At 35.9% G+C, this 18,878-nt stretch overlaps 1 protein-coding gene across 1 annotated transcript in view; it reads left to right on the top strand.

The window, feature by feature from the left end:
* LOC107680056 (cadherin-like protein 26) overlaps positions 1–10,610 on the top strand; it is a 15,827-nt gene extending 5,217 nt beyond the window's left edge. Inside the window, exons 2-17 of the mRNA XM_016475817.1 lie at positions 1,912–2,034; positions 2,171–2,320; positions 2,430–2,574; positions 2,990–3,162; positions 3,276–3,407; positions 3,515–3,697; positions 3,899–4,218; positions 4,324–4,466; positions 4,753–4,977; positions 5,614–5,835; positions 6,974–7,086; positions 7,979–8,056; positions 8,786–8,869; positions 8,967–9,002; positions 9,097–9,189; positions 10,404–10,610. Of these exons, the coding sequence (XP_016331303.1) occupies positions 1,912–2,034; positions 2,171–2,320; positions 2,430–2,574; positions 2,990–3,162; positions 3,276–3,407; positions 3,515–3,697; positions 3,899–4,218; positions 4,324–4,466; positions 4,753–4,977; positions 5,614–5,835; positions 6,974–7,086; positions 7,979–8,056; positions 8,786–8,869; positions 8,967–9,002; positions 9,097–9,189; positions 10,404–10,610 (2,427 nt within the window). The remainder of the gene's footprint in view (positions 1–1,911; positions 2,035–2,170; positions 2,321–2,429; positions 2,575–2,989; positions 3,163–3,275; positions 3,408–3,514; positions 3,698–3,898; positions 4,219–4,323; positions 4,467–4,752; positions 4,978–5,613; positions 5,836–6,973; positions 7,087–7,978; positions 8,057–8,785; positions 8,870–8,966; positions 9,003–9,096; positions 9,190–10,403) is intronic.
* The last annotated feature ends 8,268 nt before the right edge of the window (positions 10,611–18,878 follow it).

Below are 18,878 nucleotides of genomic sequence, written 5' to 3'. Positions count from 1 at the left end.
CATAACCAAAGAATTTCTGCACAAACTGTCAGAAACCGTCTCAGGGAAGCTCATCTGCATGCTCGTCGTCCTCATCGGGGTCTCGACCTGACTGCAGTTCGTCGTCGTAACCGACTTGAGTGGGCAAATGCTCACATTCGTCTGGCACTTTGGAGAGGTGTTCTCTTCACGGATGAATCCCGGTTTTCACTGTACTGGGCAGATGGCAGACAGCGTGTATGGCGTTGTGTGGGTGAGCGGTTTGCTGATGTCAACGTTGTGGATCTAGTGGCCCATGGTGGCGGTGGGGTTATTGTATGGGCAGGCGTATGTTATGGACAATGAACACAGGTGCATTTTATTGAGAATGCACAGAATGCACAGAGATACCGTGACGAGATCCTGAGGCCCATTGTTGTGCCATTCATCCACGACATGTTGCAGCCTTGCATGGCCAGCATAATCACTGGACATGTCACCCATTGAGCATACAGTATTTGGGATGCTCTGGATCGGCGTATACGACAGCGTGTTCCAGTTCCTGCCAATATCCAGCAACTTCGCACAGCCATTGAAGAGGAATGGACCAACATTCCACAGGCCACAATCAACAACCTGATCAACTCTATGCGAAGGAGATGTGTTGCACTGCAAATGGTAAATGGTGGTCACACCAGATACTGACTGGTTTTCGGACCCCCCAATACAGTAAAACTGCAGAGTGGCCTTTCAGCATCTTGATATGCCCCACCTGTGAGGTGGATGGATTATCTCGGCAACGGAGAAGTGCTCTCTAACACAGATTTAGACAGATTTGTGAACAATATTTGAGAGAAATAGGCCTTTTGTGTACATAGAAAAAGTCTTAGATCTTTGAGTTCAGCTCATGAAAAATGGGGGCAAAAACAAGTGTTGCGTTTATAATTTTGTTCAGTGTAATTAACCTGACTATGATAAGTAAGGGATAATGTACATCCAGCCGGTTGTTATCTCAAAATAACCCCCGACAGCGTGATCAGGACCCCGACGTGAAGCAAAGCTAATATTGAATTTAGTTTTAATATTTTATTAGCTAACCAAACGCAAAGCTTCCACCAAGAAAAAAAACTGTTCCTAGCAAGAGTATAGCGCCGACTTCAGTTACCCGGATGAGCCTGTGTTATCAGCTTCTACCTGTTGTTATCGAGGGATAACAGACCTCGGAATGTCGTGACTGACCAATCAGAATCAAGTATTCCACAGAGACGTGTAATAATAAATGAAAATTAACTCATCAAAATCTTCTCAGCAAAGTGTTTATATTTAAAATAAATCTTCAAAGTAATTTAAGGGTCTACATTTCAAATGTAAAACCATCTTCACTGTTACAAAAAAAAGTCATAATTTATTCACCCTCAAGTTGTTCTCTGTGAGTTTCTTTCTTCTGTTGAGCACAAAAGAAGATATTTTGAAGAATGCTGGTAACCAAATGGTTGTTGGTAGCCATTTACTTCCATAGTATGAAAAAAAAAACATGTAATCAATGGCTACCACCAACCAACATTCTTCAAAATCCTTTAATATTGTTTTATATTGTCTTCATTTTTTTTTTCATGAAAATTAAGTAAAATTTCACAACAATTATGAGTGCTGTAATGGGATTTTACTTTTTTTTTTTACGGTAATGATTTTTTTTTTTTTTCGCAATCCTTTAATATTGTTTTATATTGTCTTCATTTTTTTTTTCATGAAAATTAAGTAAAATTTCACAACAATTATGAGTGCTGTAATGGGATTTTACTTTTTTTTTTTACGGTAATGATTTTTTTTTTTTTTTCGCAGTTCACATTAAACTCTTAAGTGCTATTCCTCAAGGCTTCTTATGTTATGGCCAGATTCACACATTGACTTAACTTTTGTAACATAACTTGTAATGACTTCTTTTCAACCCAGTCTGTCTGGAGCGTGTGTGTATGGACTGACAGCGGGAGGATACGACAGAAGCGTGCATGGATCATTGATTCATTTAGTATTGAGGAAGAACACCCTGGTCCATTTCCATACAAACTAGGCAAGGTGAGGGGCATCATAACAGCTTTCAGCTAGAGCTCATTCAGTTCAGTTTTATTTGAATAAAATCTTTCACATTACATATGTCAAATCGCTGGATAATAATGATCATGTGAACATTTCAGTGTGTATGTTGTTTCAGATTGCACTTGATAGGTCTTATTTAGTCAATTTCGTGCTACATGGTCCTGGTGTGGATGAAGATCCAAAGAATATTCTCAGCATTAAAGACACAGGTGAAATTGTAGTACATGGAAAGGTGGACTATGAAAAGGACCCTAAAGTGCTCCGTGTAAGTACTGCTTAATGAACAAAGGATCCTTTGCAAAACAGCATTGAAATTAATTTAAATAGTCTGCAAGGAAGGCCTGTATATTGATATTCACTGGACTCAATTGCAGTTGAAATTTGAAGCAATAAATAAATCCAATAATGAAGTGGATACAAGGCTTGGGCTTGAGATCAAAATATTGGACATAAATGACCATGCACCAAAATTTCAAAAGTCAGTCTATGAAGTGACTGTGGACGAGTCACATGCTCAAGGTAATCCATTATAGTTTGCACTTCACCATTTCATTTATGAAACAAAACAGAACATTCTGACATTGTTTACTCACCCTCATGTCATTGCAATCCACAGTGTTGTTATTTTTTCCTCATAACACGAAAGTAAACATTTTTAGTTATTGTAATTATTACACACTACACAGGTTTTTGCTATACTGCTATTACTGTTAAAGGGATTGTGTGTTTTTGAGCTTGACAGCCCCTGGTTACTATGAGCTGTTGTTGAACAGCAAGGGCTCCATAATATTTCGTAAACATATATAATGTATAATTTTCCACAAGAAAAGTAACAGCATACAGGTTTGAAACAACATTAGGGTGAATAAAAAATTATGGACATTGTAATAATTGGGTGAAGTATTAACACTTATTTTTCTTAATATTTTTCTAGACCAACACGTACTGACTGTACTGGCAACTGATGACGATGATTCAGAAACAAACAATGGAACATTCAGTTTCACAATAAAGTCTGTCACACCAAAAACAGATAATGTTGAATTTTATATTCAGCAGCAAACAGGACCCGGGACAATTTATTTTAAGGGTTGTTTGGACTTTGAGGTATGAGCTTAATTTCTTTCATTGGGAATAGACAGCACATATTGCTTTTCGTGCTTCATAGATATTTCTCCATTGCTACCAAAGAGATGTTCTTCTAAATTAATCTTTTCCAGAAAGCTCAGAAATATACAGTCCTTGTTGAAGCAAAGGACAAAGGGGAAAAGATACAGTTCTCAAGTACAAGTACACTGATAATCAATATTTCAGATAATAATAACAATCTTCCAGAGTTCTCTGGCAAAACAGTAAGTTTCACAGTGGACTGTAAGATTACTAGTTTTTATGCTTCTGAAATGTCAAATTAGACACACTTTCCAGTGAAACCCAATGAAATATTTGACTTATGTTTCAGGGACCAGGGAAGGTCAAGGAGAGAGAAACTGGGGTTGAAGTTCTGCGACTGCAAGTAACAGACAAAGACGTCCATGGTTCAAAAGCTTGGAAAGCCAAATACACAATTCACGGATATAAAAAAGAGATATTCAAAATAGAAACAGACCCTGTTACGAATGAAGGGATTTTAACTGTCGTTAAGGTAGGCAGATGTAGTTAATGTGTCCGAGTTGCTGGTTATGATGCTCTAGAATCAGTGTTTACACAGAAATGTCTTATATAGTTGCCTCTGCAATTTCAGCTTTGATCGGAGCTATTTCAACATAAAAAAGCTACAAAAATATCTCTGTATACATTCGTGTTGATTTTTCTCTACACTCTCTTTATTTTGGGCTCATTCCAGCAAATGGACTACGAGGAGCAAACATATCACAATCTGTCCATCAGTGTGCAGAACGAAATTCCTTACTTTTCCTGTAAGATTAAAAAGCAAGTACCGAATGCCATGTGGGAGCTCGACAAAATACCCCCAAACCCTGACACAAGTGTTGCACACCTCTATAACAGCATTCCAGTGACCATTTATGTTGAAGATGTCAACGACCCTCCGGTGTTTATACCCCCTGTTAAACATGTTATGGTTATGGAGAACATAGATGTAGGAACAAGTCTTACAAACTTCACTGCTAAAGACATGGATGGAAGCCATGTAAACACATTTATGTAAGAGAAGCTAATATTACTGTTTAAGTTTCACTGTGGTTTATTGGATGATCAGGATCACATATAAGCAACGGTGAATTCATCTGGTGTTTCTTCGAATCATAGATTTGTTAAAGGTGAAGATATTGATGGATGGATAACTGTTGATGCAAAGACTGGACAAGTATCCACGGCTAAAATTCTGGATAGAGAGTCGCCATTTGTTATAAGCGGCACCTATATAGCAACCCTGTATGCTGTGGATGATGGTAAGACATGAAATATTCCTATGTTATACCAAGTATCCCTGGACAGACAATTCCTTTCCTTTTATTTTCAAATTAATTTCATTTGAGATTCATGCACATTTTATGCTGCTAGTGCCATGCTTTATGGAATGACCTGTGATTCTTTAGAGCTTATATATTGTTTAACTGATATCTAGTTTAATTGCATCAAACAAAACTCTCAATATCTTTCACAACCTGGCAACCTCATGGTTCATGATCAGGTTTTATACTCTGAATTTGTTTCCTCCTTGTCTCTGATCGGCAGGTGTTCCTCCGCTGACAGGCACCGGAACTCTAGTCATTCACCTGAATGATCAAAATGATAACGTACCAATACTGGAGGTGAACAAAGTCAGCATTTGTGTAGATAAAGAGCCCACAATGGTCAACATCACAGCCATAGACCTGGACTTTCCTCCATACGGATCACCTTTCTACTATGAGCTTTTAGGAGATGTTAAGGACAAATGGAGGGTTGAACCAGCTCATGGTAATTCCACCATCTACTTCACTCAATCCAGACCACCCTACAATCTCTCTCACTCATCATATTTCACTTGGAAAACACATCACGGAAGTAAAATGGGAATATGAGCACTGTTTTGTGTTGACTTTATGTCCAGAGCATTCATCCATGACACATTATAATTGTGTTTCTGTATCTACATTAAGAGCCAAAAGTTTAGAATAATTAAGATTTTGTAAATGTTTTTAAAAGAAAAAAATGAAGCAGCACAACTATTTTCAACATAGTAAGAAATGTTTCTTGAGCAGCAAATCAGCATATCAGAATGATTTCTGAAGGATCATGTGACACTGAAGACTGGAGTAATTATGCTGAATTTTCACACACACACACACACACAAAACAAACATGAAAATTGAAGTTTTGATCACAGGAATAAATTACATTTTACAATATTTTAAAATAAAAAATTTGAATTTTAAATTTTAAAATGTAATAATATTTCACAATATTACTATATTATTGATCCAAATAAATGCAGCCTTGGTGAGCGTAAGAGTCTTATTAAAAAACATTTAAAACTCTTAATTATTCCAAACTTTTAGTATATTTTACAGTAATACTAACTCTCATGTTATCATCTTTCTTTTTCTCCTAAAGGCACAACGGTGAGTCTTGTAAAAGAAAACAATGTGTTTTCAGGTTATCACCTCCTCCAGATCAAAATATCAGACCAGCAGGGATTTTACTCCATGCAGAACCTGTCGGTCACGGTGTGCGACTGCTCTATCACTCCCGACTGCCATGTCAGGATGGTCTCGCAGGCTCGGATGGGGCCTGTTGCTGCCTGGATAGTTGCTCTTGCAGTTCTGATTCTCACAGGTGAGTGATTTCCAATGTTCGGATGACATTAAGAGATAAGAATTTTGCAAACTGTTTCACAATACCAAAAACCCATCCTTCTGTCATTCCAACCATTAAAGGTGTGGTTAAACAATAAAAGACTTGCAATGGAAACCTTTAGCAACCTGTTTTTTGAATGACACATGCTTTCAGTACAGTTTTGAAATGTTATTTAATTTATCCTCTGTAAATACTGTAGTTTTGTTTTGCTAAAAAGCACTTAGAATGTTTGTTTTTCTGCATTTGGGGAAAAATGTATTCAGTTGATTTAAAGATAAATGAACGTTTTGCTGACAATTTACTCACCCTCAGGCCATCCAAGATGTAGATGCAGATGTAGTGTTTGTTTGTTCTGAACAAATCTGAACAGATTTGGAGAAATTTAGCATTATATCACTTACTCACCAATGGATCCTCTGCAGTGAATGGGTGCCGTCAGAATGTAAAGTGAAAAGCTGCGTGTTTGTAAGAAACAAATCCATCATAAAGATGTTTTTGACTTCAAACCATCGCTTTGGCTTAAAAGATGAGTCCTCAATCCATAAAATTGCTTCCGCCAGTTAAAAAAAAAAGTCTTGTCTGAATCAGGAGAGAAATATGCACAGATCAAGCACTGTTGAAAACAGTCCAAAACAAATATGTGGGTCCATGGGGATGGACTTTTCACTGGAGGAAGTGTTATTATTGATTATGGACTCATATTTTAGCTGAAAGCAACACTTTAAAGTTAAAACATCTTAATGTTGGATTTGTTTTTTTTACAAACATTCAGTTTTTCACTTCACAAGACATTCATTATTGGACTGGAGTGGTGTGGATTACTTGTGGATTATGGTGATGTTTTTATCAGCTGTTTGGACTCTCATTCTGACGGCACCCATTCACTGCAGAGCATCCATTGGTGAGCAAGTGATGCAATGCTACATTTCTCCAAATCTGATGAAGAAACAAACTCATCTACATCTACTCAGATGGCCTGAGTAAATTTTCAGCAAATTTTAATTTTTGTGTAAACTATTCGGATAAACACTTCAAAATATGGTCAATGGAGCTGATAACTTTATGAAAATGTGAAAGTATCCAAGTTTAAAAGAAATACTCTCTTTTTATATTTCAGCAATGTGCTTAATGAGTCTACTAATCTCCTGCAAGACTTCAATGATTGCAATGAATGAGGGCCTCGGTCATCTCATGACAACAAATACGGAAAATCCAGGAACAGACTGCATGGTAATTTCATCATACAACCCACAGTAACTGTTTTTCAGTAATGTTTGTATTTATGCATTTTATTCCGTTTTAGGTAACACTACAACGAGGTTTTATGTCAACATTAGCTCAAGTAATTAACATTAGTTTATGTAATAACATACAAGAACAATGCACACAGCATTTGTGAATTTAATGTTAATGTTAAAAATGACATATCAAGTACATCTCCTTGTATAATTTGACACACACACAAACACACAGGTTTCCATGTTTTATGGGGTCATTTAGGCATAATGGTTTTTATCCTGTATAGACTGTATTTTCTATTTCCTTACCCTACTCCTAAACCAACCCCTCACATACAACTACAGGGATTTTTAGATTCAAAACACTTCATTATGTATGATTCATGCTGTAAGCTTGTTTCCTCGAGTCGTGGGGACCAAAAATGTCCCCACAAGGTCAAAATTTACTAGTATTACTATCCTCGTGGAGACATAGATAGTTTGGTCCCCATCACTTAGGGAATACCAGGTGCACACATGCACACACACACACACACACACACACACACACACACACACACACACACACACACACACACTGTGTGTGTTTGTGTGTCAAATTATAAAAGGACATGTACTTTATATATTTTTTTGGCAAGCTTCGTGTTATTAGTGCTATAACTAATTATTGTAATATAACAAATACTGTAAAATAGCATGCGTAACATTACATTACGTTTGTAGATTAAAAAATGCTGTAAACATTTTTGTGCATGGTAAGTAAATGGTACCTTCATTAACTAGTAAAGTGTAAAGTATTGATAAGTTCAACTCATATTTATATCAAACATTAAACATTTGTTGCCTGAATAACTTTTAATCTAAATCATGATGTCTTCCTAAAGGTGCCTTCCTTTCACAAAACTGGTTCTTCCAGTGTAAACAGCGTAAATGCGACTACAAATATAAACTCAAGCCAGAAGGTAACATTAAAACTCTTCATGTTCTTTGACAGTTGGGGTAAATTAGAGCATTCTGGGAAATAATATTTTGCTGTCAAACCAAGTTCAAACATTTATTATTAATATCATCTATAAAGTTTCTGGGAATGGCCTGTATATTGTGTGTATAATAGATTATTCATGGATAATTAAAACATGGAAAAAAATAAATGTTTTATTTGAAAGTGATAAAAGCAGTTAGATTTTATTTTTACTTACTTCCCACATGAAAAAATACTATAGTAATTTACAGTAAATACTATAGTGTTTTTGAACCATACTATAGTAAAGTACTTGAATTAATTTGTTGTGGTAATTCTATAGTTACTGTGGTAATATAACAACTATAGAAACATAAACAAAATACTTTACCCAATACTGTACTAAGTTTTCTACATTTATAGTATACTACAATACACTACAGTTTACTGTAGTAAAAACTAAAGTATACTACCGTATTTATTACAGTTTATCAGTTCACTATAGTTAATACTACAGTATGCTGTAGCATTCATTAACAAAGTGTTGTAAATACTGTAATATATACAGGATAATACACTTTACTATAGTATGGTTCAAAAACATTATAGTATTTACTATAAATTACTATAGTATTTTTTCATGTGGGTTAAATTGAAATTCTACATCCTGTTTGCTACCATATTCAGGATAACTTTTCTTAAAATTATCACTATGCTTCATAATATCCAGGTGATGCATAATGGACTGCAGGCAGTTTCACATGCTCCACCGTCAGTCTACAGCGACCAGCTGTTCAACCGCTCGATATACAGGGTGAGTATTAACAGCCACAGCAAGTTTTCAAAGTGATGGTCATTTTCTTTTTTTTTCTTTTTTGTGATGGACTCTTTCTGAAATGTATGTTTTACAGAATTCCACAAGACGTACATACAGAGGAAATTTTGAGGTAAGAATAAAGTGACGGTAATAATTCACATGATATGCTAACTCCAGCACAACTCAACTTTTCTCACATCACCATCTATTCTTTATTCAACCAGCGATCGAGTATCAGATCAAGTTTTAGAAGCATGCATTCCTACAAACCCAATGCATCTTACTTGGGAGAAAACCTAGCCGTTCTCATCAACCAGGTGATTTAATGCTGTGCATTACTATTCTACTGTTTACTCATTCCTTATTAATATTAACATTTTTTTCTTCGTTTCACAACTATAATTTGTGAATTTTGTGATAAAAAGTAATTCCAGCTAAAAAAAAAAAAAGTTTAAATAACATTGTGTTAATGTTCCCATCAATTTATAAAAACATTCATTTTGAATATCCAATTTTTAAACACGTTAAAAACTGTATTTCGTTACTTAGTTAGTTAGTTGAACATTAAGGGAACATTCCATTTTAACATTATGGGGAAGTTACTTCTGTGTGTTCTCTAAGCATTTTAAAAAAAGTAGTAACATTTAAAAAGTATTAGATGAATGTCCAAATGAAATGTTTTGGATCCACTTTATTTCAATAGTCCACAGACGTTCTACTAACAGTCATTCTACTAAGTAACTTTGCAACTACATAACTAACTCTCATTAGAATATTAATCGACTGTTAGATAAGGGTTAGGATTAGTAGATTAAAGGGTTAGTTCACCCAAAAATGAAAATTCTGTCATTAATTACTCACCCTCATGTCGTTTCAAACCCGTAAGACCTTCGGAACACAAATTAAACGAATTGTTGAATAAAGGTGGGGGGGGGTTTTCGCACAAAAATTATTCTCGTAGCTTCGTATAATTGCGGTTGAACCACTGATGTCACATGGATTATTTTACCGATCTCCTTGCTACGTCTCTGGACTTGGGAAGATTTCAGTTGTAATGCTGTCTATGGGAGGGTCAGAGAGCTCTCAGATTCCATCAAAAATATCTTAATTTGTGTTCCGAAGATGAACGGAGGTCTTACGGGTTTGAAACAACATGAGGGTGAGTAATTAATGACAGAATTATCATTTTTGGGTGAACTAACCCTTTAAGTTGACATGTACTTGCGAAGTCACTTATAGTCAGTAAAATGTCTGTTGGTGGAGCATCAAAATAAAGTGATATTCAGCAGACAGTCTAATACCCTAATGACTGCTAGTTGAGTTGTAAAGTTACTTATAGGTAGTAGAACATCAAAAGGGGATTTTCAAAATAAAATGTTAACACTGTTTCAGATATAAAACCTTCCTTTTTAATCTTTCGCTCAATGTGTTTTTTGATCATGATAAATAAATTTGGTCAAGTGTGTCTAAATGTTTGACAGGACGGTGAATAATTTTCATGGTGCTTTTGTTTTTTCCTTCTTCTCTTCAGAAACTACTTGCTCTCCATACCCGTGATGAGGAACATGGTATTTACAAATCGCACTGTTATGCAGATGAAGGACAACCTATGGACAATGATGAATTGGATGCAATATCCATTCAAGAGGATGGCTTTCAACCAGAGATGCTCAGAAATCTGGACAGCAGGTTCAGTCAACTAGCAACAATTTCCAGACCTGACCTGATGAGAAGGTGACAATTATCTCAGGACGTGTAGCCATTTTATATCTAAATATATATATAGGACAAAATGCAACGAAGTTCTACAGAATGAATGATGATAAATATGCATTTGCATTTCCTGAATGCAAAAAGTCACCAGTGTTTGCAAAGCAACAAAGGAATAGTGTTAATGTTTTAGGTGAGCTCAGGTTTTTTGGCTTTTGTTCTATGTACTTTCATTCTGTATTTTTTGTTCTCTGTTCATGTGGAATCATTTGAAGACATTCAATGCAAAAAATATGGTGGTGTAATAATTTGATAAAACCTCCTTCAAGAGTAGTACTTGGGTGGATGGTGATAATAGAGTTTTTAGGAGCTGATAAGCGAGAATGTCTATTTTGAATGTGTCATGCGTAATCATGTGGCATATCCTGGTCTGTTGTTCCCCTGGGCGTGACATTTCATCACCTTGGAATCACAAGGTTCTATCTGACATTTTATTCAAAACTGAGTTATTCACACATACTGTGACAGCATGTGTTTGTAAGAAACAACCAATCAGGATCAACTTTCTTTGTCATGTCACTGGACTGCTACGTGACAGCAGCAAATATTAAATGTGAAATGTTTTAACTGTAAAATAAAAAATGCATTCCTTGGAACTTCAGCAGCCCGGGACGTCACTGACTATCCTCCTCCCCATTCATTTCTTAAAGTCAGACATCAACCTTCTTAATATTCCTCAATCTATTCATTATAAACAATATAACAATTTTTTTTTGTGTGTAGGGTGGCTCGCTAGGGTCGCTATATTTTTCCTGCACAACAATAATTAAATGTCTGATGACTCAATAACTGCAATTCACCTTTATTCTTCAAAGTGGCACTGTTTGATAGACAATTATGACATGATTTTTTTCACTCATAATTACCGCAGGCATAAAACAAATAATATAATCTGCAAAAATTGAACTGGCTTGAATGGCTTTACTGCACAGCAATTACTGTACGCAATGAAATACAAGTGTCACTGTTATTTGATGGTGGATGTGGTGAATAGCAATCAAAATATTGATATTTAAATAATTGTAATTGATTGAGAAAATGTCTGAGATGGTGAATATGAGCCAGATGCTGAGTGTGCTGGGGAAGCTAGTGCACTCTGACGATGACAGTGACTGTAAAATCATCTGCTCAAACTGAACCCTTCCAAAAAAAACAAAATATGCTTTATTTTATTCTTTTGTTACTGTTATTAAAATGCCAGGAGAGTTTTAGCGAGATCCATGTTAGATTAGCAAAACATTCATGCATATAAGGGTTAAACTTTGTGAAATAACTTTGCTGAATCATTGTCTGTTTTCTTGCAGTTTAATGTCTTAAAATATCTTACATTTTACAATATTAATCCTTAAAGGTCAAATAGTCAAAAATATAATTATTGGGGTCTTAATAATAATAAACGTTAGCATGTTATCTCAGCCATACTGATCTCTAGAAAGAAATGTACATTTCTCATACATGTCGGCACATTGTTACAACCCTAATTTTATGTTTTAAAACAATTTATAAGTAAACTGTTTGTATTTCTTGAAGTTGTTTCTTCAATGAAGGTTTTGCAAGATTGAACCTTATAATTCAAAGTGTTTTTTTAGAATTAGAAGGTTCTATCTGCATTTGACCTATTCCAAAAATCCCCATTTACAAATTTGAGAGGATTTTGATATTGTACATTCAGAATACGTTTAGGGTCTCTGTCATTTTCATGTTTTAAAGAGACTTGTTCCCCATATCACTTTTTCTCTATGGAATGCAAAACCTCATAACCGCTCAGAATGAAGATGATAGAACCTTATAATTCCAAGGTGGTGAAATGTTGACAGCGAGGAAACTGCTCTGTTGTTTCAGGTGCTTTTAATCCTTTGCTGTAAAATGTGAAACTGTGACTGTTTTTTTAGTATTATTTGTACACTGGCGCGTGGGAATCGATGATTGTTTAATAAAACTCAGAATTTAATCTAGTGAAGCATAACATTGTTTTTCTGTGTGTTAGGTTTTATTTTGACAGGCCTCTCGACCTGTTCAACCAGTTTTTTTTTTTTTTATTCAACATGCAGCTCTTGTTAAATGAACCTAAATAAAGTATAGTGTTTCAGGATCCTTTTCTTCCATGGTATTTTTTTTACACTAATTACATTAAAATGTTGCAAACTGTGGTTATGTTACTAAATACATTAATATTTGTATTTACGTATACATTAGCAGCAGTAGCATTTCATCTTTTTTAAGATTTTGAAGCTTTTTAAATGATCCGAGAAATCACAACTTTCATTAAACCAAACTTTGCACATAATTTACAACCATGCATTTTACAGAATGATTTGCTATGTATTTACTATTGCAGTATGTAATTATTTGTAATTACACAGATACAATGTAAAATGTTTGTAAAGGAGTATTTAAGCTTTATACAGTGTCTATTTATTAGATGTATTTTGGGGGTAAATTGTGATTTAAAAAAAGTTCTTAAGAATCTCTCGTATCTTTTTACTCTATTTACATATTCAGTAAATCATTTTTACTCTGTTTACCTGTAGTTTTGATGAGGATGCTAACAAAATGATTCACTGCTTGGAAAAGCAAAGATACTCAGCTTTGAGAAAACCTTTCTGGATTTTTTTATTTTTTATTAGATGTTTATTTACCAGCTATGTCTATTGTTCCTCTTTCCATAAAATGATGTGCACTGTAATGTCATCTACTTTTAAAAAACATAAAGGACTTTATTGTGCCAAACCTGTCCTCTTTAGGATACGATACACTCAAACCATATATGGTTCAATAGAAATTCAGTGGGAAATGTTCTTATCAGAGGACAAACATGAATGGATGAGAAAGAGGAGGCACACATACTTTCAGGATGAAACCTGAGGTCCTGTCTGTGATGTGGGTTCATCTGGCTGGGCTTCATTTCTGTAGTGATCCAGTATCTGATCAGTCCTTGATTACTTCCTCCAGATGTATGCTATAAATCTGACAGTGCAGTGGAACGACATCATGATATATTACCTTTACATACAGATCTAAAAGCCCAATACAATAACATTGTTGTGTTTCTCTGGTGCCACCCACAGACTGCACATACTGTAATATCTTAAAACATGACTACTCGCTAAAAGAATTCAGTAGCTTACTCTTATTCTGCACAAGTAATAAAAGAATGCAACCTGACAATGTAGTTTGGCTTTAATTTCAGATGTTAAAACTAAATTAAACAAGGAACATTTCCATTTTTATCTTGTCATAATTTGCATTAGCATGCTAATATATCAAAGCTTTGTTTCACATCGAATATTTTTTATCATTGCATCATATCTTTCAAATTGTATTTATTTATTTATAATTTATTATTATACAGTCATGTGAAAAAGAAAGGACACCCTATTGAATTCCATGGGTTTCCGTATCGGGACATAATAAAAAATCATCTGGGCCTTGGCAGGGCTTAAAATTTGGAAATAAAACCTCAGATGAACAACACATGACATATCACACTCTGTCATTATTTATTTAACAAAAACTAGGCCAAAATGGAAAATCCATGTGTGACAAACTAAGAACACCCTTACTGTTAATACAGGGGTTAAAGCAAACAAAAAAATATTTTGACTGAAATTTTTTCCTCAGCCAAACCCCATTCCACAGCCATACCTGTCACACACCCAGTTTAAGAGCAGTTGTTTCTTGTAATTAGGAGCGCTTGTCCTCCTAATTTAAAAAATTTAGGAGCACCTTCTGATCAATAATAAAAAATTCTGATCAGAAATTACCCTTCCTAATATGAGGTGACATTTGACTCAAAGTGATTTACAGGGGTATTTTCTTTTTACCTTTGTAATGGCATTTTTCTAATTTTATTAAATGTATGCAGTGTTTCCTAGGATTTTTTCCAGCTGGTGGCAGGACTATTTCCCATGGACCACGCCCCCTCCCCAGTTATTTTAACTAAAAAAGACAAGTAAATAATAAAATAAGAACAAATAAATTAATGACAATCAATAGCACAAACAAAAACAATAACAAGATACAAATTAAATTAACAGTACTTAAATTTTTTCAGTTAGGTCTAACTATAATCTATTCAACTGTAAAATAACACTGTTTAGTCTTCACTGTATAATGAAAGACAGCAGCAGGTTTATTTAGGCTGCTAAATAATGCCTCATGCACGGATCTAATATACTGTTACACATGGCTCTATGCTTACTTTTCTTTTAGGAGCTCTTGTCCTCCTAATTTAAAAAATTTAGGAGCACCTTCTGATTAATAATCAAAAATTCTGATAAAAAATTATCCTTCCTAATATGAGGTGACATTTGACTCAAGTGACTTACAGGGGTATTTTCATCATTTTCATCTGTCAAATTCAAAAATGTATGTTTATAAGCTTTTTAACATTTCTATTTAAAACAATATAATAAGAAGTAGAATAAGACAAATAAGTTATTAATCATATGAAATTAGTATTAATAAAAAATGCAGCGGCTGAGCTGTTACTATATTTGGAACTATTTTCGTTGAAGAAATAGAGCAAAATCAGGCAGTACTTGAACTTGAACTATTGAACTGTTGTATTAAATCAATATCACATTTTGCAAATAATACATTCCGTCATCTGTCATCGCGTTATAAGCACGGAACCTGCGGGAATGAGTAGAATTGTTATCAATAGCCACAATCCCGCGCCGAAATTCAAGTTCTGCTCTGCGTTCTCTGCTAAAAACCCGACTGTAAATGATGCGAGCGGCATCACTATGTTGTCACTGAGAAGCTGCAGCCGTGGCAGGGATGATTTTTGGTGTGCCGGTGCAGAACAACAACAACAATGCGCTGCATGTTTCTTTTCCTCTCATTTTTTCCAATTGACGGAAATCAGTCGTAGACTCGCTGCAATTAATGGAAATCCGTCGTAGCGACTGAGAACTTTAATCCCTGTGTTAACATGGGAATTAAGAGGGTAAATAACGGTCAGGCACTGCTAATCAAATACCTTTGATTAACTGATCATCAGCAAGTGTGAGCAGCTCTATAAAAGCAGAAGTTTTGTCAGTTTGCTGGTCTGGAGTCCTCAGGTGTGTGTTAACACAATACCAAAGAGGAAAGACATCAGCAATGATCTTACAGAAGCAATTGTTGCTGCCATCAATCTGGGAAGGCTAATACGGACATTTCCAAACAATTTGAAGTCCATCATTCCACAGTGAGGAAGATTATTCACAAGTGGAAGACATTCAAGACAGACACCGATCTTCCCAGGAGTGGACGTCCCAGGAAATTCAACCCATGGTCAGACCACTCTGAGAAATTGCAGACAACCCAAGAACTACACCTCAGACTCTACAGGCATCAGTTAACATGTTAAATGATAAAGTTTGGGACAGTACAATTAGAAAAGGACCAGACAAGTATGGGATGTTTGGAGGGGTTGCCAGAAGAAAGCCTCTTCTCTCTAAAAAGAACATTTCAGGATAGCTTAGGTTTGCAAAGCTGCATCTGAACAATCCATAAGACTTCTAGAACAATGTCCTTTGGACAGACGAGACCAAAGTGGAGATGTTTGGCCATAATGCACAGCGTCACGTTTGGTGAAAGCCAAAAGCAAAAAACATTCCCATCTTCTGAATGTTTGCGTAACGAACTGCGAAGTCCAGCTCCTAATGCAGGTGTGTGAGTTGTAGTCTTCTATTCTGGAATGATTGCAATGTATTCTAAATACACTGAACAAAATTATAAACGCAACACTTTTTTGTTTTTGCCCCCATTTTTCATGAGCTGAACTCAAAGATCTAAGACTTTTTCTATAGTTCAGCTCATGAAAAATGGGGGCAAAAACAAAAGTGTTGCGTTTATAATTTTGTTCAGTGTATAAACCTGTTCTGTCGATCAGCTTCATTTCTGGACAGATCATTCACCGCTTTATTACAAGTTTAAAAGAGCACGAGCACCCAGTCGTGACGTTTTGAATTTGCACGTACCGTACAATGAATGGCATCGCATAGGGAGTTGACTAGTAAAATAGCTACAAAAGTAAAAGCAAAGAGACTTCCGGTGGCTGGGCATGAGTGATGCACGCCTAGAACTGATATCTTTACATTCAGAAATTAATTATGAATAGTTTACTCCGAAGTATCCCTGGAAATGTCTGGACCAAAATCCGCTAAGAATAATGCCGAGTTCACACTGCACATGTGAACACAGCAGCGACTGAATGCTACCTCAGATAGTCACGCAGTATGAAAACAACGGCGATCCGACGAGTGTGAAAATCGTGCAGTGTGAACTCGGCATAAGCCGTCTCAAGATGAGACGACAACGAAAAAGAAAGGCAAAGACGGGCCGATTGAAGATTCACTGAACTCAGCCATTTTGATGGCTTTGCAAGATTAAGAGGAGAGGTTTGCCAAAAAGGTGAAATTGGCAGTAAGAGAGGTAATGGAGGAGGTACTCTCTGGAGAAATCCAAACTTTAAAGAACATGATTGAATCCTCAAACTCAGCTGATGATGAATTGCGACAGGATATCACCCGCCAAGCTGAATTCGGTAAATCATTACAAGGGCGGCTGGACTCTATGAATGCGGTTAAACAGGAGGTTAATATGCATCAGCAAGAGATAATGAATCTCCATGATAAAATGGTTGAAATGGAGGATCGATCGCGAAGATGTAACGTACGACTCGTGGGCCTACCTGAGGCAGCGGAGGGTGAAAACACCGTTCAGTTCACCGTATCTACGGCAGCCGAGACAAGACAAACCGCCCTCGAACGCTTATCTTCCGGCTTCTCACATACCAGGATAGGGAGAGAATTCTTAACGGAGCCAGTGCACCCCAGTCCGGAATAATACATGGCTCATCCAAGCTGTTATTTTTCCCAGATTTTAGCAACGAAACGGCTCTGAAGAGAAGATCGTTTGACAGTGTGAGAAGGCAGTTTGCAGACAAGGGTTTGCGACCGTTCCTGATATATCCAGCAACCCTGAAAGTGAAATTCAACGGAACCCTACATCACTTCAAGAACGCCGATGATGCAGGGAAGTTTCTGCTGGAATTGGATCATGCCTCACTCTCAACGATTGATGCGCCGAGTACTTCTGCGTCTTCATTTCCAATCGCATTTGATGACCAAGAAAACCCTTCTAACGTCACTTCACAATTTAGTTAATCGATACAACTGAATTCGGTAAGCAAAACGGCCTTTGTCTAAATAGGTCTGATGGGTTATATTAATATTTCTGATGTTCATTTGGACTTGGACTTGAGACGTGTTGCTTTCGACAGCCACAGGCAATAGAACTTTGAGTTTTGTTTAATTTTTTCTACCCAAAGAGAGAGAATTCTAAGTCTTGTCTCTTGCGGATGGATAGTAACGTTCTATTTTCTTTTGTTACGTGTTCTATCGCCAAAGCCTTGCGGTTTTTGTGTGTTATGTCCACTGTACATCATTTTACTGTTTTTGTGTTCATGTTTTAATTCTGTGGAGGCCCATCTATACTTTAAAAGTTTGATCTTTAAAACCCATATATGAATATACCTCTTAATGTAATGTAGTGGAATGTCCGCGACCTAAACTCGCCGATTAAACGAACAAAGTGCTTAGAATTTCTTAAACGTAAAAATATGTTGATCGATCTGATCCAAGAAGCACATCTAAAAACGAGTGATATCCATAGATTTCAGAGTAGATTCTTCTGCATCAAACAAATCTAAAGGTGTTGCTATTCTGTTTGATAGGAAATTAGGAGTAACTATTGATAAATGTGGAAAAGATAGTGAAGGACGTTTTTCATATGTGGCTGTAACAGTTCATAATGTGAAAATTTGTTTTGGATCAATATATTGTCCAAATATACCTGATCCCAATTTTTTCAATGCAACCTCTGCCACTCTCTTAGACATGCCAGAATACTTAATGGTAGTTGGTGGTGACTTCAATCAAGTCTGTAATATAACTTTGGACAGATCAGCAAATATTAGTTCTGGTTTGGATGCACCTTCCGGGATTAACACATTTATTACTGAACTGAATATTATTGATGCCTGGCGTCTACGATATCCCCTAGTGAAAAATTATACCTTCTTCTCTTGTAGGCATAAGACATTTTCCAGAATCTACTACATTTTTGTTTCGCCGCAATTAAATCAATTAATCACATCTGTAGACATTCTTCCTATCATTATTTCAGATCATGCGCCTGTGCTATATACTTTTGAGTTTACACGGAATCCTGCTAAACGTGCACA

The sequence above is a fragment of the Sinocyclocheilus anshuiensis genome, unplaced genomic scaffold, assembly GCF_001515605.1.
Source record: "Sinocyclocheilus anshuiensis isolate Anshui unplaced genomic scaffold, SAMN03320099.WGS_v1.1 scaffold1137, whole genome shotgun sequence".
In the NCBI taxonomy this organism is placed as follows: Eukaryota; Metazoa; Chordata; class Actinopteri; order Cypriniformes; family Cyprinidae; genus Sinocyclocheilus; species Sinocyclocheilus anshuiensis.
Note: the sequence above shows the minus strand (reverse complement) of the source record. Positions and strands in the feature narration are given on the sequence as shown.